Source organism: Pseudophryne corroboree, chromosome 1, assembly GCF_028390025.1.
Source record: "Pseudophryne corroboree isolate aPseCor3 chromosome 1, aPseCor3.hap2, whole genome shotgun sequence".
Lineage (NCBI taxonomy): Eukaryota > Metazoa > Chordata > Amphibia > Anura > Myobatrachidae > Pseudophryne > Pseudophryne corroboree.
Window position 1 is genome coordinate 699,177,189 of NC_086444.1, and position 21,765 is coordinate 699,198,953.

The following is a 21,765-nucleotide window of genomic DNA, read 5'->3' on the forward strand; positions in this document are numbered from 1 at the left end:
TTAGTACCTTCTTAGGAATTACAAATTTTTTATCAGGGAAAAGCCACGCTTCTTCACACACTTCATTTAGTTCATCTGATGGGGAAAAAACTACGGGTAGTTTTTTCTCTCCAAACATAATACCCTTTTTTGTGGTACCTGGATGTAAATCAGAAATGTTTAACACCTCTTTCATTGCCTCAATCATGCAGTGAATGGCCCTGACAGGCATTAGGTTTGACTCATCGTCGTCGACACTGTTATCAGTATCCGTGTCGACATCCGGGTCTGCAAACTCAGGTAGCGGGCGTTTTAGAGCCCCTGACGACCCCTGAGGCACCTGGACAGGCACGAGCTGAGATCCCGGCTGTCCCACATTTGGCATGTCGTCAAATTTCTTATGTAAAGAATCTATACGTGCACTCATTTCTTTCCATAAGTTCATCCACTCGGGTGTCTGCCCCGCAGGGGGTGACGTCCCTTCAAAATGCATCTGCTCCGCCTCCACCTCATTATCCTCATCAAACATGTCGACACAGCCGTACCGACACACCCCACACACACAGGGAATGCTCAACAGAGGACAGGACCCACAAAAAGCCCTTTGGGGGGACAGAGTGAGAGTATGCCAGCACACACCAGAGCGCTATATATCTATATATCTATATATCTATATATCTATATATCTATATATCTATATATCTATATATCTATATATCTATATATCTATATATCTATATATCTATATATCTATATATCTATATATCTATATATATATATATATATATATATATATATACACACACACACACACACACAAATCCACAAAAGCAGCCGCTTCTCACTTATCATTAAACAAAACGCTAGTGCACGGTTGATATAATCATGTAGAAAAAATCCGAGAATAACCACGCAGGTGATTGAACCCAGAAGTACCAGCACACAGCTTAGATGCAAAAAAGGAAGTTTTACTTGTCCAGAAAATTCATTTAAAAAGGCAACAAGCATATAGCACACATGATGGTAGCAACATGAATAAATCAATGAGTACTTATCATTCCGACAGCTGTTTCGACTATCTTCATCATGGGAATAGATAAAGTGACATGGTGCTGTACACTGCCGACCGCAGTGTCTATTGTCAAAGTGACATGTGCCTGAAGTGCTTAGCCCATAAGTGCATTAAATAGCGTGTGGAGTACTTACCTGTGAGCTGTCTCACCTGTTCCCCGTCACACGTGGAAATCAGCTACGTCACATCCAAACAGCACGGCAAGCCGTGAACCGGAAGTGACGTGCAGGGGAGGATTTAGTCCGCTACACATCGTCTGCAACCATACGATGGAGCCGGAACTTGTCCATCCAGCACGGAGAAAGAGATCTCCGAAACTGTATCCTGGTGTGGTAGATCATATTATGAACATATTTTCATTTTATTTCATTTGTTTAACGCTATTTTGCACCCTGTATTAATTTTTTTGTTGTCTTTCGATGCCTGTGCGCCTCTCCCCTTGTCCCCGGAAACAGGTTTGGTGCTTCTTCAGTTCCGGGTGTATTCGTTTGCCCGGATTGCTTTAAGCACAGCCTGATGGTTGCCACGGGTGACACGTTAGAGGTGACGCGCAGCCCGAGGGTGATCTACCACACCAGGATACAGTTTCGGAGATCTCTTTCTCCGTGCTGGATGGACAAGTTCCGGCTCCATCGTATGGTTGCAGACGATGTGTAGCGGACTAAATCCTCCCCTGCACGTCACTTCCGGTTCACGGCTTGCCGTGCTGTTTGGATGTGACGTAGCTGATTTCCACGTGTGACGGGGAACAGGTGAGACAGCTCACAGGTAAGTACTCCACACGCTATTTAATGCACTTATGGGCTAAGCACTTCAGGCACATGTCACTTTGACAATAGACACTGCGGTCGGCAGTGTACAGCACCATGTCACTTTATCTATTCCCATGATGAAGATAGTCGAAACAGCTGTCGGAATGATAAGTACTCATTGATTTATTCATGTTGCTACCATCATGTGTGCTATATGCTTGTTGCCTTTTTAAATGAATTTTCTGGACAATTAAAACTTCCTTTTTTGCATCTAAGCTGTGTGCTGGTACTTCTGGGTTCAATCACCTGCGTGGTTATTCTCGGATTTTTTCTACATGATTATATCAACCGTGCACTAGCGTTTTGTTTAATGATAAGTGAGAAGCGGCTGCTTTTGTGGATTTGTTTATTCATCATGGTAACGGACTGTTATTATGGACTGGGAGCTGCACCACAAGTATAAAACTCATTTTTTCACGTTTTTTTCGTTTTTATTTTTCAGTTTTTTGAACTTTTTTCAAAGTAACTGTGTTTGTGCATTTCTTTTTTGTGTGTTGTATTTGTTTTTGGACAATGGATCTGGATGCTAAGGATATTACTGGGACAAAGCGATTCTTGGACAAAGAAGTTTCCAAGATTTTGTTTTCTTCCACTGAACAATTAGCCTTTGACGTAGATACTCCCACTGAAATATACTCTGATTTGTTACGATTACGTAAAAGGCTGGTAGAACTGGAACTACACGGTCTAACGATATCCCAATATCACAAAGAAAATTTAATTCCCCGTGGTTTCAGAATTAAAAACCAGCCTACACTTGGTCGGAACAACAAAGAGTTTTGTCGCCAGTGGTGCCAGATACTCAATCAATGTAGCTTCGACTTGATGGTATTGGTGGTACAACAGGTTAACACTGATATTGATAACATTAAAAAGGAAATATTGGGCTATGAACGTGCGGGCCTAGAAACTTTAAAAACAGACTCTACAAACGATTGGTTAACCAAACTAGACGATTCAATCCAAACATTTAAAAACGAATTATTGGTTTTTAAAAAAACTAAATACCGTAAGGTAAAAGATGACTATAGAGATTTGAGAGTCTACCCGTGGTTATTCACACAAACCAACAGACGTCCCTGGAGAAAAGGCCAAAATTTCCGTAATAAAACTGAGGTCCAATTTACGGACATAGAATCTCATACCTCTCAAAGTGATTCTGATCACTCAGGCCACTACAGGGGTCGTTTTTTAGGGGACAAAACATTCACCAGGAGCAAAACAAAAGAGACCACGGACTCAAGAGACCGTGCAGGAGAGGGGGGCTCAAACACAAAAAGTACAGGAGGCAGGAATTACAAGGGGGGACGGAAATAACTTTCTTCAATTTATCAGATTACACTCCAACTGAGGCAGAAATGGCAGTATTATCTAAAGGACTCACTTTTGTTCAAACGTATAAACAAAACAAGTTTGAATGTGAGGTCGAATTATATAAATTTTTTCGACAACTAAAACTTAAAGATTATTTCTCAAAAAGGGACACTGATTCTGCCAAAAAGAGTCAATTCAAAACATCTAGTAATTTTGACCCTCCATCTATGAATCCTGCAATTGAGGTTTTCATGAATTTAGTTAAAAAAGAAACTTTACCTTGCATTAATAACATCAAAATTAAAAATCATAATATGACCAAATTAGAAAGACTGGCAGTCAAATCTCTAAGAGATAATTCAAATGTCATCATACGCCCCGCCGATAAGGGTGGGGGCGTGGTATTATTAAATCGTACTGATTACATTAATGAAATTAACCGGCAATTAGCCGACAAACAATGTTATAAACAACTTCGTTTTGATCCAACTAATAATTTTAAACGTGAGGCAGACTCCATAATTGGTTTAGGTGTGTCTAACTATTGGATTGACGACCAAACTGCCAAATTTCTCACCCAGGATTTTCCCCGCATTCATTTGATTTATATTTTGCCCAAAGTCCACAAATGTCTGGACAAACCCCCTGGGAGACCTATCATTTCCTCCAGGGGCTCTTTGTGCCAGACATTATCCCAGTTTGTGGACTTTTTTCTGCAGCCGGTCGTACAATCAACGCCATATTTTATCAAAGACACTTCAGACTTTCTATCGAAATTAAAGGCAGTTGGTTCTCTTCCTAATGACTGTATACTGGTGACACTTGAGGTCACCAGTTTATACACTTGTATTAATCATCTTGAGGGCATTGAGGCAACAAGGAAGGCCATTGCCTCCAGTCCACAGTATGAGGGTCCACCAAGTGAATTTTTGTTACTTTTGTTGGATTTCATCTTACACAAAAATTATTTTTTGTTTGAAAATTCATTTTACTTACAATTACAGGGCACAGTGATGGGGTCCAATGTGGCCCCATCGTACGCTAATTTATTTATGTTTCAGTATGAACAACAATATATCATGGCAGATCCGAAATTTTCATCCTACATTTTGTTTTATGTGCGATACATTGATGACCTGTTCATGCTGTGGACTGGGGGTGAGGCTAAGCTTCAACAATTTATTACCAAATTAAATCAAATTCCAGGGTCTATCAGGCTCACATGTGTTCATGATTTTATGTCTATTAATTTTTTGGATGTTACGATTAAATTGAATAACGGGTCCATCACCACTCAGGTGTATAGGAAGCCTACAGACAAAAACTCTCTTTTATTGGCAACAAGCTTCCATCCGCAGCCATTAAAGAAGGGTTTACCCTTCTCACAACTTTTACGAGTGAAGCGAATAACTTCTGATGAATCACTATTACCAGCTGCTTTGACCGAGATGGGCATGAAATTCATCGAGAGGGGCTATGATCCGACAGAGATACAAGGAGCGATCACGAGATGTCTCCAAATGGAACGTTCAGATGTATCAAGATCTAAGAATAAAGATCCAGAGATTGGACGATTGGTCTTTTCCAGTACATATTCTGTTGCCTCTGGTGCCATGAGACGTGCGATCTCCAAGCATTGGCATATTCTACAGGCAGATCCGACTATGGGAAAATTCTGTGACAGCTTACCACTATTCAGCTACAAACGTAGTCCAAACCTCAAGGATCAGATCACCTATTCTGATATAGCACCAATGTCGCAACAAGGCAATGGTTGGCTACAATTGAAACCAGGAGCACACAAATGTGGCTCCTGTGTTAACTGCAAGCATATGCACACAGGTAGCACGTTCGTCCATCCAACCAGGGGAGACACTTTTCGATTGAAATATCGAATGACATGTGAGACCAAATATGTCGTTTACGTGATCCAATGCCCCTGCAAGAAACTATATGTCGGAAAGACTATCAGAATGCTTAAAGAACGAATGGCCCTGCACCGGTCATCAATTAAGAAAGCGTTCATTAAAATTGAAAATTCCACTCCACCAGTTGCTAAACACTTCGTTCACCAAGGTCATCATATTAAAGATCTATTATTCATGCCCATCGATCATATACCACCATTAAAGAGGGGTGGTGACCGACATAAGCTGCTACTACAACAGGAATGCCGCTGGATTCGACGACTTTTTTCCCTTTCACCATTGGGACTTAATGAGGAATTCTCGTTGGTACCTTTTTTATAATATAAAAAAAAGATTTTTTTCTCTATTTTTACTTTTTTCTTTTTCTATTTTTATAATTTTTCCTTTTTTCTTTTTATGTATCTGAACACATGTGAGCCTGATGACTCTGCATCCGGATCCATTGTCTTATGTATTATGAGTTTGATTATTGTTTATTAATTAAACTAATTGTTTATGCTTATATGCACACTACAGTTGATTTATATATCCACTTATTGAAAGGCCTACATATTGTGGCTTTCTTATAAGGCATGATCAATGTATAGTAACTAGGAATGCAGCCAGTGACAGATTTAAATCCAGATTAATTTATTGTCAGATTATTTATTACTGGCCATAGACATGCTTTATTATCATGATGTAAGTGTGCATTTAACATATTTTCATTTTATTTCATTTGTTTAACGCTATTTTGCACCCTGTATTAATTTTTTTGTTGTCTTTCGATGCCTGTGCGCCTCTCCCCTTGTCCCCGGAAACAGGTTTGGTGCTTCTTCAGTTCCGGGTGTATTCGTTTGCCCGGACTGCTTTAAGCACAGCCTGATGGTTGCCACGGGTGACACGTTAGAGGTGACGCGCAGCCCGAGGGTGATCTACCACACCAGGATACAGTTTCGGAGATCTCTTTCTCCGTGATGGATGGACAAGTTCCGGCTCCATCGTATGGTTGCAGACGATGTGTAGCGGACTAAATCCTCCCCTGCACGTCACTTCCGGTTCACGGCTTGCCGTGCTGTTTGGATGTGACGTAGCTGATTTCCACGTGTGACGGGGAACAGGTGAGACAGCTCACAGGTAAGTACTCCACACGCTATTTAATGCACTTATGGGCTAAGCACTTCAGGCACATGTCACTTTGACAATAGACACTGCGGTCGGCAGTGTACAGCACCATGTCACTTTATCTATTCCCATGATGAAGATAGTCGAAACAGCTGTCGGAATGATAAGTACTCATTGATTTATTCATGTTGCTACCATCATGTGTGCTATATGCTTGTTGCCTTTTTAAATGAATTTTCTGGACAAGTAAAACTTCCTTTTTTGCATCTAAGCTGTGTGCTGGTACTTCTGGGTTCAATCACCTGCGTGGTTATTCTCGGATTTTTTCTATATATATATATATATATATATATATATATATATATATATATATATATATATATATAATAAGAATTTACTTACCGATAATTCTATTTCTCGGAGTCCGTAGTGGATGCTGGGGTTCCTGAAAGGACCATGGGGAATAGCGGCTCCGCAGGAGACAGGGCACAAAAAAGTAAAGCTTTACTAGGTCAGGTGGTGTGCACTGGCTCCTCCCCCTATGACCCTCCTCCAGACTCCAGTTAGGTACTGTGCCCGGACGAGCATACACAATAAGGGAGGCATTTTGAATCCCGGGTAAGACTCATACCAGCCACACCAATCACACCGTACAACTTGTGATCTAAACCCAGTTAACAGTATGACAACAGAAAGGGCCTCTTAAAGATGGCTCCTTAACAATAACCCGAATTAGTTAACAATAACTATGTACAAGTATTGCAGATAATCCGCACTTGGGATGGGCGCCCAGCATCCACTACGGACTCCGAGAAATAGAATTATCGGTAAGTAAATTCTTATTTTCTCTATCGTCCTAAGTGGATGCTGGGGTTCCTGAAAGGACCATGGGGATTATACCAAAGCTCCCAAACGGGCGGGAGAGTGCGGATGACTCTGCAGCACCGAATGAGAGAACTCCAGGTCCTCCTTTGCCAGGGTATCAAATTTGTAAAATTTTACAAACGTGTTCTCCCCCGACCACGTAGCTGCTCGGCAGAGTTGTAATGCCGAGACCCCTCGGGCAGCCGCCCAAGATGAGCCCACCTTCCTTGTGGAGTGGGCTTTTACAGTTTTAGGCTGTGGCAGGCCTGCCACAGAATGTGCAAGTTGAATTGTGTTACAAATCCAACGAGCAATCGACTGCTTAGAAGCAGGTGCGCCCAACTTGTTGGGTGCATACAATATAAACAGCGAGTCAGATTTTCTGACTCCAGCCGTCCTTGCAATGTATATTTTTAAGGCTCTGACAACGTCCAACAACTTGGAGTCCTCCAAGTCGCTAGTGGCCGCAGGCACCACAATAGGTTGGTTCAGATGAAATGCTGATACCACTTTAGGGAGAAAATGCGGACGAGTCCGCAGTTCTGCCCTATCCGAATGGAAGATTAGATAAGGACTTTTATAAGATAAAGCCGCCAATTCAGATACTCTCCTGGCAGAGGCCAGGGCTAGTAACATAGTCACTTTCAATGTGAGATATTTCAAATCCACCTTTTTCAATGGTTCAAACCAATGGGATTTGAGGAAATCTAAAACTACATTTAGATCCCACGGTGCCACCGGAGGCACCACAGGAGGCTGTATATGCAGTACTCCCTTGACAAAAGTCTGGACCTCAGGGACAGAGGCCAATTCTTTTTGGAAGAATATTGACAGGGCCGAAATTTGAACCTTAATGGATCCCAATTTGAGACCCATAGATAATCCTGATTGCAGGAAATGTAGGAAACGACCCAGTTGGAATTCCTCCGTCGGAACCCTCCGATCCTCGCACCACGCTACATATTTTCGCCAAATGCGGTGATAATGTTTCACGGTGACTTCCTTCCGTGCCTTAATCAAGGTAGGAATGACTTCTTCTGGAATGCCTTTCCCTTTTAGGATCTGGCGTTCAACCGCCATGCCGTCAAACGCAGCCGCGGTAAGTCTTGAAAAAGACAGGGACCCTGCTGTAGCAGGTCCCTTCTCAGAGGTAGAGGCCACGGTTCGTCCGTGAGCATCTCTTGAAGTTCCGGATACCAAGTCCTTCTCGGCCAATCCGGAACCACTAGTATTGTTCTTACTCTTCTTTGCCGTATGATCTTCAATACCTTTGGTATGAGCGGCAGAGGAGGAAACACATACACTGACTGGTACACCCAAGGAGTTACCAGTGCGTCCACAGCTATTGCCTGTGGATCTCTTGACCTGGCGCAATATTTGTCCAGTTTCTTGTTGAGGCGAGACGCCATCATGTCTACAATTGGTCTTTCCCAACGGTCTATTAACATGTTGAAGACTTCTGGATGTAGACCCCACTCTCCCGGATGAAGATCGTGTCTGCTGAGGAAGTCTGCTTCCCAGTTGTCCACGCCCGGGATGAACACTGCTGACAGTGCTATCACGTGATTCTCCGCCCAGCGAAGAATCTTGGCAGCTTCTGCCATTGCACTCCTGCTTCTTGTGCCGCCCTGCCTGTTTACATGGGCGACCGCCGTGATGTTGTCCGACTGAATCAACACCGGCTTTCCTTGCAGGAGAAGTTCCGCCTGGCTTAGAGCATTGTAGATTGCTCTTAGTTCCAGAATGTTTATGTGAAGAGACTTTTCCAGACTCGTCCATACTCCCTGGAAGTTTCTTCCTTGTGTGACTGCTCCCCAGCCTCTCAGGCTGGCGTCCGTGGTCACCAGGATCCAATCCTGAATGCCGAATCTGCGGCCTTCTAATAGGTGAGCCTTCTGCAACCACCACAGAAGTGACACCCTTGTCTTTGGTGACAGGGTTATTCGCAGGTGCATCTGCAGATGCGACCCTGACCATTTGTCCAACAGATCCCTTTGGAATATTCTTGCCTGGAATCTGCCGAATGGAATTGCTTCGTAAGAAGCCACCATTTTTCCCAGGACTCTTGTGCATTGATGTACTGACACTTTTCCTGGTTTTAGGAGGTTCCTGACCAGATCGGATAACTCCTTGGCTTTTTCCTCTGGAAGGAAAACCTTTTTCTGAACCGTGTCCAGAATCATTCCTAGGAACAGCAGACGAGTTGTCGGGATTAAATGGGATTTTGGAATATTCAGAATCCACCCGTGTTGTCTTAGCACCTCTTGAGATAGTGCTAAAGCTGTCTCCAGCTGTTCTCTGGACCTTGCCCTTATTAGGAGATCGTCCAAGTATGGGATAACTAATACGCCTTTTCTTCGAAGAAGAATCATCATCTCGGCCATTACCTTGGTAAAGACCCTAGGCGCCGTGGACAATCCGAACGGCAGCGTCTGAAACTGATAGTGACAGTTTTTGAACAATGAACCTGAGGTACCCCTGGTGTGCGGGGTAAATCGGAACGTGTAGATACGCATCCTTGATGTCCAAGGATACCATAAAGTCCCCTTCTTCCAGGTTCGCTATCACTGCTCTGAGTGACTCCATCTTGAACTTGAACTTTTTTATGTAGAGGTTCAAGGACTTCAGATTTAGAATAGGCCTTACCGAGCCATCCGGCTTCGGTACCACAAATAGAGTGGAATAATACCCCTTTCCTTGTTGTAATAGGGGTACTTTGACTATCACCTGCTGAGCGTACAGCTTGTGAATGGCTTCCAACACCCTCTCCCTTTCGGAAGAGACGGTTGGTAAGGCAGACTTCAGGAAACGATGAGGAGGATCCGTCTCTAATTCCAACCTGTACCCCTGAGATATTATCTGCAGGATCCAGGGGTCTACCTGCGAGTGAGCCCACTGCGCGCTGTAATTTTTGAGACGGCCCCCCACTGTCCCCGAGTCCGCTTGAGAGGCCCCAGCGTCATGCTGAGGTTTTTGCAGGAGCCGGGGAGGGCTTCTGTTCCTGGGAAGGAGCTGCCTGTTGGTGTCTCTTCCCTCTTCCTCTGCCTCGTGGCAGGTACGACAAGCCCTTTGCTCTCTTATTTTTGTAGGAGCGAAAAGGCTGCGGTTGAAAGGTCGGTGCCTTTCTCTGTTGGGGAGTGACTTGAGGTAAAAAAGTGGATTTCCCGGCAGTAGCCGTGGCCACCAAGTCTGATAGACCAACTCCAAATAACTCCTCCCCTTTATACGGCAAAACCTCCATGTGACGTTTTGAATCCGCATCGCCTGTCCACTGTCGTGTCCATAAGGCTCTTCTGGCTGAAATGGACATAGCACTCACCCGAGATGCCAGTGTGCAAATATCCCTCTGTGCATCACGCATATAGATAAATGCATCCTTTATTTGTTCTAACGACAGTAAAACATTGTCCCTATCTAGGGTATCAATATTTTCAATCAGGGATTCTGACCAAACTACTCCAGCACTGCACATCCAGGCAGTTGCTATAGCTGGTCGTAGTATAACACCTGCATGTGTGTATATATTCTTTTGAATAACTTCCATCTTTCTATCTGATGGATCCTTAAGTGCGGCCGTCTCAGGAGAGGGTAACGCCACTTGTTTGGATAAGCGTGTGAGCGCCTTGTCCACCTTAGGGGGTGTTTCCCAGCGCGCCCTAACCTCTGGCGGGAAAGGGTATAATGCCAATAACTTTTTTGAAATTATCAACTTTTTATCAGGAGCAACCCACGCTTCATCACACACGTCATTTAATTCTTCTGATTCAGGAAAAACTGTTTGTAGTTTTTTCACACCATACATAATACCCTGTTTTACGGTATCTGTAGTATCAGCTAAATGTAACGTCTCCTTCATTGCCAAAATCATATAACGTGTGGCCCTACTGGAAAATACGTTTGAATTTCTACCGTCGTCACTGGAATCAGTGCCCGTGTCTGGGTCTGTGTCGACCGACTGAGGCAAAGGGCGTTTTACAGCCCCTGACGGTGTTTGAGGCGCCTGGACAGGCATTAATTGATTGTCCGGCCGCCTCATGTCCTCAACTGACTGTTTAAGGGAAGATAAACCATCACGTAATTCCACAAATAAAGGCATCCATTCTGGTGTCGACCCCCTGGGGGGTGACATCTGCATATTTGGCAATTGCTCCGCCTCCACACCAATATCGTCCTCATACATGTCGACACCACGTACCGACACACACCGCAAACTCACAGGGAATGCTCTAATGAAGACAGGACCCACTAGCCCTTTTGGGGAGACAGAGGGAGAGTCTGCCAGCACACACCACAAAGCGCTATATATACAAGGGATATCCTTATATTAAGTGCTCCCTTATAGCTGCTTTAATATATATATATATAGCCATTAATGTGCCCCCCCTCTCTGTTTTACCCTGTTTCTGTAGTGCAGTGCAGGGGAGAGACCTGGGAGCCGTTCTGACCAGCGGAGCTGTGACAGAAAATGGCGCCGTGTGCTGAGGAGATAGGCCCCGCCCCTTTTTCGGCGGGTTCTTCTCCCGCTATTTTTCCAGTCAGGCAGGGGTTAAATATCTCCATATAGCCCCTATGGGCTATATGTGAGGTATTTTTAGCCTTGTATAAGGTTTATATTTGCCTCTCAGAGCGCCCCCCCCCAGCGCTCTGCACCCTCAGTGACTGCCCAGTGAAGTGTGCTGAGAGGAAAATGGCGCACAGCTGCAGTGCTGTGCGCTACCTTATGAAGACTGAGGAGTCTTCAGCCGCCGGTTTCCGGACCTCTTCACGCTTCAGCATCTGCAAGGGGGTCGGCGGCGCGGCTCCGGGACCGGACTCCACGGCTGGGCCTGTGTTCGATCCCTCTGGAGCTAATGGTGTCCAGTAGCCAAGCAGCAAATCCACTCTGCATGCAGGTGAGTTTACTACTTTCCCCCTAAGTCCCACGTTGCAGTGATCCTGTTGCCAGCAGGACTCACTGTAAAGAAAAAAAACCTAAACTAAACTTTCTCTAAGCAGCTCTTTAGGAGAGCCACCTAGATTGCACCCTTCTCGTTCGGGCACAAAATCTAACTGGAGTCTGGAGGAGGGTCATAGGGGGAGGAGCCAGTGCACACCACCTGACCTAGTAAAGCTTTACTTTTTTGTGCCCTGTCTCCTGCGGAGCCGCTATTCCCCATGGTCCTTTCAGGAACCCCAGCATCCACTTAGGACGATAGAGAAATATATATATATATATATATATATATATATATATATATATATATATATATATATATATATATATATATATATATATATATATATATACACATACATACATACACACACAGGGACTAACTGAGTTATGTCCCTAATAGCTGCTTTTCATATAATATATGTATATATACTGCCAAATTTAATGCCCCCCCTCTCTTTTCCCTCTTACTGTTACTGTATATTGCAGGGAAGAGCCAGGGAGCTTCCTTCCAGCCGAGCTGTGAGGGAAAAATGGCGCCAGTGTGCTGAGGAGATAGGCTCCGCCCCTTTTTCACAGCCTATTCTCCCGCTTTTTATGGAATTCTGGCAGGGGTATTTACCTCATATATAGCCTCTGGGGTTATATATTGAGGTATTTTAGCCAGCCAAGGTGTTATTATTGCTGCCTCAGGGCGCCCCCCCCCCCCAGCGCCCTCCCTGCACCCTCAGTGACCGGAGTGTGAAGTGTGAGAGGAGCAATGGCGCACAGCTGCAGTGCTGTGCGCTACCTTGGTGAAGACAGTCTTCATGCCGCCGATTTTCCGGACCATCTTTTTGCTTCTGGCTCTGTAAGGGGGACGGCGGCGCGGCTCCGGGACCGAACACAAAGGACTGGGCCTGCGGTCGATCCCTCTGGAGCTAATGGTGTCCAGTAGCCTAAGAAGCCCAATACGGCTGCCAGCAGGCGAGTTCGCTTCTTCTCCCCTTAGTCCCTCGCTGCAGTGAGCCTGTTGCCAGCAGGTCTCACTGAAAATAAAAAACCTAAGTCTATTCTTTCTAAGAGCTCAGGAGAGCCCCTAGTGTGCATCCAACCTCGGCCTGGCACGAATTCTAACTGAGGCTTGGAGGAGGGTCATAGTGGGAGGAGCCAGTGCACACCAGGTAGTCTGAAATCTTTCTAGAGTGCCCAGCCTCCTTCGGAGCCCGCTATTCCCCATGGTCCTTACGGAGTTCCCAGCATCCACTAGGACGTCAGAGAAATCACTAAACCAAATCAAGCTACAGTGTCCAATACATTCAAAGAAATATATTTAACTTGCACAAACCTCTTCCACTTCGCTTTGGAGTCTTTTTGCTAGGAGTATCTGGTGATAATTGTATCTCCTCTGGATTTCCACCCTCTTCCTCAATAGCCTTTAAAAGAAATTACAAACCAGGAAATAAAAGTAGGCCAACAAAGAAAGGGTTTATAGGAACTTTTCACTATCAATATCGTTGTTCAAACAAAACACAGAAAATGCAATATACTAGATTTCTAAAAGCACAACTATAAGGTTAAATCAGTGCAAACAGATTGACCATAGAAGATAATACGAAAGCACCATAACAACTACTTGTGTCCCAGTAGTTTTAATAGGTGTTCCAAATGTACTTTTTATGCAGATGACTTTTCCTACCGGGGATAATTTTCTTATTTAGAATAATCACATTTGATTAAAAAAAAAAAAAATCATATCTATATCCAAAGCAGAGCAAATAAGCTGGTACGAGGAGCATTCACCAGACTTCATAAAAATATGCCTTTAACCCATCATCTGTGAAGACATAGAAACTGGTTGGGTTCAGGATAGCAGCTGTTAGGATGCCAGTGGTCACAAAACTAACCCCGACATCCTGCCACCCATAACTCCGACAGGTGAGAAAGTAACCAACCCCAACACTCCTTCCAGTGGTTCGCAAACAGTCCTCAAGGCACCCCAATGGTCCAGGTTTTAAAGTTTATAAATGCTTGGCCACAGGTGACAATTAGCACCTCAGCCAATTTGACTTAACTATCTGTGCTGAGCCATGGATATGCCTAAAATCTGGACCATTGGGGTGCCTTGAGGACAGTGGGGCAGATGTATTGACCTGGACAAGGCATAAGGAAGTGATAAACCAGTGATATACACACCAGCCAATCATGGTGGAGCATGTGGAAGCTGAATACTTTCTACCAGTGAATTCAACGATACAACGGTGAGAATACCCGGGTTTTCCATCTTTTTTTCTCACGTTGAGGAGTTGCACTATCTGGTCATGATATTATTGTCATTTGTCCAATTATAAGAACTTATTGTGACAAATATCTGTTTTAAATTATTTTATTAAAAATCTTTCGTACCCTCATACATTCCTTAGTTTTTTTTTGTGCTTTTCACTGAGCATGAAGTAAAATTGAAGGAATAGAGGAGGAAGACAGCGGAAAACATCGAAAGAAACCTTTGATGTGAAAGTACACTGCACCTTGAAGTAAGCATACACGTGAGCATCCTATATATCTAGAGATATACTCGTGGGTGCTTGATTATTTTGGATACCACATTCGTATGGGGGAAAGAAACCTTGATGTGATTTATACAATTGTCTTAGAAGTAAGCGCATGTAAGCAGTACATTTATGCGAATCACTGAGGTGGACCTTAAGAGTAGAACTGCACATCCCAAGTACTGAATAGTTGAAGGAACCTGGGTGTACATTTTTATCCCTCGAATACCCACAGAGACTGTTACTGAACATTTGTGTATATATTGTGTTTTTTTTCATACACCATCTTTGGACGACGGATTTACATATGAACTCGCTTGTATGAAAAGGAACGGACTTTAGCCCACTTGGGTAATCTCTTTGGACCTTTTACCATTTGCGCCACCTAGGGATTATTCTAATATACCCTTTTTCTAGCATTAGTGTGTTAGGCGACACTAGGATAGACCTTGGGTTGGCGGCATGTGTGCGCAGGGACATATCCTAACCCCTTTATTATCAGTCCTCAAAGCACCCCAATGGTCCAGGTTTTAAAGTTTATAAATGCTTGGCCACAGGTGACAATTAGCACCTCAGCCAATTTGATTTAACTATCTGTGCTGAGCCATGGATATGCCTAAAATCTGGACCGTTGGGGTGCCTTGAGGACAGTGGGGCAGATGTATTGACCTGGAGAAGGCATAAGGAAGTGATAAACCAGTGATATGCACACCAGCCAATCAACTCCTAACTGTTACTTTACACATTGGAGCTGATTGGCTGGTTTGTTTGTCACCTTGCACATATCACTGGTTTATCACTTCCTTATGCCTTCTCCATTTTAATACATCTGCCCCAGTGTTTAAGAACCTCTGCCCTAACTCTCTCTTCCCGCAGCCTAACCCTAGCCCTCCCCGCAGCATACCGACGCCGGGATCCCGGCGGGGAGGGGCGAGTGCAGCAAGCCCCTTGCGGGCTCGATGCGCTCTCCACGCTGCGGGCTCGGTGGCGACCTGCGGTCGCCACGGGTTCTATTCCCACTCTATGGGTGTCGTGGACACCCACGAGTGGAAACAGTCCCTGCTGGTCGGCATGCTGACCATCTGAATAGTGAGCCGTCGGGCTGGTGGAGGAGGTCATGTGACCGTCGGTCAGCTGACCAGCGGTCACATGAATACCATCCCCTGATACTTATGTTAGTGATAAATAGTGTCAGCATTCTGACACTGGCATGCCAACTACATCCCCTCTGGGATCTAGGTAATTAAAATGAGAGAATGCCACAAATAATTGCTCTCTAATTCTCATTACTAAGATCTAAGAGGGGATTACTATGTTTGATGTTTAAAATGTCTTCAGCAATAGATTAAAAAGGTATGTATATATACACATTTTTTAATATTAAACAGCATCTGCAGAATAATGCTGGCAGGATAAATTGTTAAATTCAGCCATAGTCCAACTTGGTCATGAACACAAGTTGCACTTGTTCACTGAGGCTGATGCAACTATTGTTCTCCCTGGCTGCCACTATATGGCTTCCAACAAAGGAATTCAATTGTTGCTTCGTTCAGGAGCATATGCAGCCACGAAGACACATTTCAGCTCGCAACCTCCTAAAAGGTGTGAGCAAAATGTGCATAAACTCCATGATTTGGGCGCACTGACCTGTACTTTAGACAGGTTTTACAGCTTTGCTTGGCTAATCCCCAAACTAATGGGCGCACATACAGGGCATGTATGCCCGTGAGGGCAACAATTGTGGACGCACAAAACAATTGATTTAGCCTCATTGACTCCTTAAAAGTTGGTGTAAAAGTGGTACTTCATAATGGAAATACATTTTCTTCTGTACCTTATTGCACACGCAGCAAACATGATTGGCACGACAACATGAAGATGCTTTAGAACAGATTTGTACCCCTTTCACACTGCACAAATAACCCGGTATCAACCCAATATATTGCCAGGTCAACACGGGTCGCTGTGCGGTGTGAAAGGGTCACTCCAGAAATCCAGGATCACCCGACACTACCTCAACCCGGGTTATAAGAAGGGTTATTCTCAGGTCAGGCACAGTGTGAACGGGTTACATGTGTCGATACAACCTGTTCACTGCACAAGGAGAGGTGGCGCGGAGATTATGTCATCTCCCAGCAATGCCTCCGCCCATGATTCCAGCTCTGTCCCCGGATGGCGGTGCGTAGGGTCCAATGCAAGGTCCCACCCGGGAAAGACCCTTTTCCAATTCCTGGGTGGGAGCCGGCATTGCGATATGAAAGCGATATTAGTAACAGAAATACAAGTGGAATATCTGTGGAGATCTAGAGGTCATTGCAACTACTGTATGTTAGGGTTGCAGCTACATTAAACTAAGTATACTTTATGCAAGTGGCACAGTAGGAACAAACAAAACCACTATGTTTAGAAGGGCTGGTAAAAATGTATCACTTGTTCGAAAATAAGAATTTACTTACCGATAATTCTATTTCTCGGAGTCCGTAGTGGATGCTGGGGTTCCTGAAAGGACCATGGGGAATAGCGGCTCCGCAGGAGACAGGGCACAAAAAGTAAAGCTTTAGTATCAGGTGGTGTGCACTGGCTCCTCCCCCTATGACCCTCCTCCAAGCCAGTTAGATACTGTGCCCGGACGAGCGTACATAATAAGGAAGGATTTTGAATCCCGGGTAAGACTCATACCAGCCACACCAATCACACTGTACAACCTGTGATCTGAACCCAGTTAACAGTATGATAACAGCGGAGCCTCTGAAAAGATGGCTCACAACAATAATAACCCGATTTTAGTAACTATGTACAAGTATTGCAGATAATCCGCACTTGGGATGGGCGCCCAGCATCCACTACGGACTCCGAGAAATAGAATTATCGGTAAGTAAATTCTTATTTTCTCTATCGTCCTAGTGGATGCTGGGGTTCCTGAAAGGACCATGGGGATAATACCAAAGCTCCCAAACGGGCGGGAGAGTGCGGATGACTCTGCAGCACCGAATGAGAGAACTCCAGGTCCTCCTTAGCCAGGGTATCAAATTTGTAGGATTTTACAAACGTGATTGCCCCTGACTAAATAACCGCTCGGCAAAGTTGTAAAAGCCGAGACCCCTCGGGCAGCCGCCCAAGATGAGCCCACCTTCCTTGTGGAATGGGCATTTACATATTTTGGCTGTGGCAGGCCTGCCACAGAATGTGCAAGCTGAATTGTATTACACATCCAACTAGCAATAGTCTGCTTAGAAGCAAAAGCACCCAGTTTGTTGGGTGCATACAGGATAACAGCAAGTCAGTTTTCCTGACTCCAGCCGTCCTGGAACATATTTTCAGGGCCCTGACAACATCTAGCAACTTGGAGTCCTCCAAGTCCCTAGTAGGTGCAAGGCACCACAATAAGCTGGTTCAGGTGAAACACTGACACCACCTTAGGGAGAGAACTGGGGACGAGTCCGCAGCTCTGCCCTGTCCGAATGGACAAACAGATATGGGCTTTTTTGAGAAAAAACCACCAATTTGACACTCGCCTGGTCCAGGCCAGGGCCAAGATCATGGTCACTTTTCATGTGAGATGCTTCAAATCCACAGATTTGACTGGTTTTAAACCAATGTGATTTGAGGAATCCCAGAACTACGTTGAGATCCCACAGTGCCACTGGAGGCACAAAAGGGGGTTGTATATGCAAATACTCCCTTGACAAAATTCTGGACTTCAGGAACTGAAGCCAATTCTTTCTGGAAGAAAATCGACAGGGCCGAAATTTGAACCTTAATGGACCCCAATTTGAGGCGCATAGACACTCCTGTTTTCAGGAAATGCAGGAAACGACCGAGTTGAAATTTCTTTGTGGGGCCTTCCTGGCCTCACACCACGCAACATATTTTCGCCACATGTGGTGATAATGTTGTGCGGTCACCTCCTTTCTGGCTTTGACCAGGGTAGGAATGACCTCTTCCGGAATGCCTTTTTCCCTTAGGATCCGGCGTTCCACCGCCATGCCGACAAACGCAGCTGCGGTAAGTCTTGGAACAGACATGGTACTTGCTGAAGCAAGTCCCTTCTTAGCGGCAGAGGCCATAAAACCTCTGTAAGCATCTCTTGAAGTTCCGGGTACCAAGTCCTTCTTGGCCAATCCGGAGCCATGAGTATAGTTCTTACTCCTCTACGTCTTATAATTCTCAGCACCTTAGGTATGAGAAGCAGAGGAGGGAACACATACACCGACTGGTACACCCACGGTGTTACCAGAACGTCCACAGCTATTGCCCGAGGGTCTCTTGACCTGGCGCAATACCTGTCCCGTTTTTTGTTCAGACGGGACGCCATCATGTCCACCTTTGGTATTTCCCAACGGTTTACAATCATGTGGAAAAAACTTCCCGATGAAGTTTCCACTCTCCCGGGTGGAGGTCGTGCCTGCTGAGGAAGTCTGCTTCCCAGTTTCCATTCCCGGGATGAAACACTGCTGACAGTGCTATCACATGATTTTCCGCCCAGCGAAAAGTCCTTGCAGTTTTTGCCATTGCCCTTCTGCTTCTTGTGTCGCCCTGTCAGTTTACGTGGGCGACTGCCGTGATGTTTTTCCCACTGGATCAATACCGGCTGACCTTGAAGCAGAGGTCTTGCTAAGCTTAGAGTATTATAATTTTACAACAAATACAATAATAAACGCCCACTGACACACAGCAGAACCACAAGGGTCCTATCTCTGTCTGCGGGTGTATATTAATTCAGGCGCTGATGATTCTATTGATTTATAACAATGGTCAACAGGAATTTGCTACCTGTGTGCAGCTCCCACTTGGCAACCTGAACAATTACCATAAAAAAAAAAAATATATACAATAATTCTATGAAAAGAGAGCGCATAAAATTTAAATAGTTTAATTCCAGAATTTCATAAAAGACAAAGATGTCTAATCAATATGTACATAATAATACTTTTAAAATAACCAAGAGAACAACACCCTCAATAGTGATATAGCTATATCCTTAATCTTTTGCCCATCCAGAGTCCATATTACTATAACAACTTGTGATTGTCATTTAGTGACCGTTTGGATCCCAAAGTCACTTTTTATGGACACTTAAATGCTGTAGCTATAATAGCTGTCTGTCCCACATCCTCAAGAAACTCTCACTTGAAAGGATGATTTTATTCAAGGAAATATAGTGAGTCCAGAAATAGTAGGATTTGCTCAAATATTATTCACTTGTGTAGACTGATAACATTGTGCTTAGATTCCTGATTAATATATTTGCATAATTATGTAGCCATAAAAAGTTCAAATACCGTATCTCACTTCCTTATTTCCAAAAATCTTTTATAGATCACTATGCCAAACTCCTAAACGGAGTATTATGTCCCTTTCCCGTGGTTAGTGTAACACATACCAAAAAGCCGGCTCCCAGCTGCAGCGTTGTTCTGCTGTGCGTCTCCTCCTGGCCGTAGCACGGGCCGCGTGTGTAGAGGCTTTGAAGCGGAGCTCGGCTCCCGGCTGTGGCAGTGTCGTGCAGCTGTGTGTCTCCTCCTGGCCGTAGCACGGGCCGCTCGTATAGAGGCTATGAGGCGGAGCTCAGCTCCCGGCTGCGGCTGCCTGCCACTGTGTATACCTTGCTGGGACTTTTGATCTTGTTTCCACGGGGGTTGTTCAGCAGACACAGTGATCAGAGGTCTCTCGGTCTGATGCGGTATACCTGAAGAGGTATATACAGTTCCACAATCATAGGGTTTTGTCTCAAGATGTTATGATCCGGGTGCTCTTAACGCGTTTCTCCGTTGTACACATCTAACGGTTTCATCAGAAGATAATCACCCTTCTTTATCCCCTCTATTTAAACTAGATATCCTCCAATCAAAAATTCCTTTTAATTATCGGAAGCAGGTGTGCCCTAGGTGTACACACACCCAATTCTTTCCTTATGACCATCTCTGTTTAACCATTCAAAACAATACTTAATTTTCTATACAGATTATATCTTATAAAATGCAGCAATCATAAATAGGTTACATACTAAACATTATCATGATATTACTGTACATCTAATAAAAGCAGCACGCGAGAGATAGTGAAAAACCACACTATCTTTTTTTATATCTTTTTATCTTTATCTTCCAAGACAGGTGGATACAAGTCATTCTTACTTACTAATCCACCTCTGCCAATTTAGCTCAATATGAAGAGCTCCCGGCTCACAGCCAGCCAACCCGGGTTCAAACCATGAGTGCTCAGCTACAAACCGAACCTTCAGATATTTTCCCATATTCCAAATTTAATCATATACTATATCCACATATCTTCCTATCTTGTCATTATCCCTAAATAGAAATAAACATACCTAAATATTTCAAAACCATATGTTGTTTAGGATAGTCAATCCATATTTATATCTCTCTACCCAATCGTATTTTACACCCATATGGATATCCAAAGAGGGAAGAGAGGGAGGGATAGGGACGAGAGGACAAAGAATATACATGGGAAAGAAAAAAAGAAGAAAAGAAAAAAGAAGAAAGGGAATATTGCAGTGATCACTAGCTGAAGACTTAGATAAATGAAATGCCAATATTCTTATCTCATAAGCACTCATGGTTTGAACCCGGGTTGGCTGGCTGTGAGCCGGGAGCTCTTCATATTGAGCTAAATTGGCAGAGGTGGATTAGTAAGTAAGAATGACTTGTATCCACCTGTCTTGGAAGATAAAGATAAAAAGATATAAAAAAAGATAGTGTGGTTTTTCACTATCTCTCGCGTGCTGCTTTTATTAGATGTACAGTAATATCATGATAATGTTTAGTATGTAACCTATTTATGATTGCTGCATTTTATAAGATATAATCTGTATAGAAAATTAAGTATTGTTTTGAATGGTTAAACAGAGATGGTCATAAGGAAAGAATTGGGTGTGTGTACACCTAGGGCACACCTGCTTCCGATAATTAAAAGGAATTTTTGATTGGAGGATATCTAGTTTAAATAGAGGGGATAAAGAAGGGTGATTATCTTCTGATGAAACCGTTAGATGTGTACAACGGAGAAACGCGTTAAGAGCACCCGGATCATAACATCTTGAGACAAAACCCTATGATTGTGGAACTGTATATACCTCTTCAGGTATACCGCATCAGACCGAGAGACCTCTGATCACTGTGTCTGCTGAACAACCCCCGTGGAAACAAGATCAAAAGTCCCAGCAAGGTATACACAGTGGCAGGCAGCCGCAGCCGGGAGCTGAGCTCCG

At 44.1% G+C, this 21,765-nt stretch overlaps 1 protein-coding gene across 3 annotated transcripts in view; it reads right to left on the reverse strand.

The window, feature by feature from the left end:
• Nucleotides 1-21,765, reverse strand: part of LOC134907861 (scaffold attachment factor B2-like) — a 216,071-nt gene that overhangs the window by 180,851 nt on the left and 13,455 nt on the right. For all 3 annotated transcript variants that reach the window (XM_063914824.1, XM_063914823.1, XM_063914825.1), the window contains exon 2: nucleotides 13,334-13,421. In XM_063914824.1, coding sequence (XP_063770894.1) covers nucleotides 13,334-13,421 — 88 coding nt within the window. The remainder of the gene's footprint in view (nucleotides 1-13,333; nucleotides 13,422-21,765) is intronic.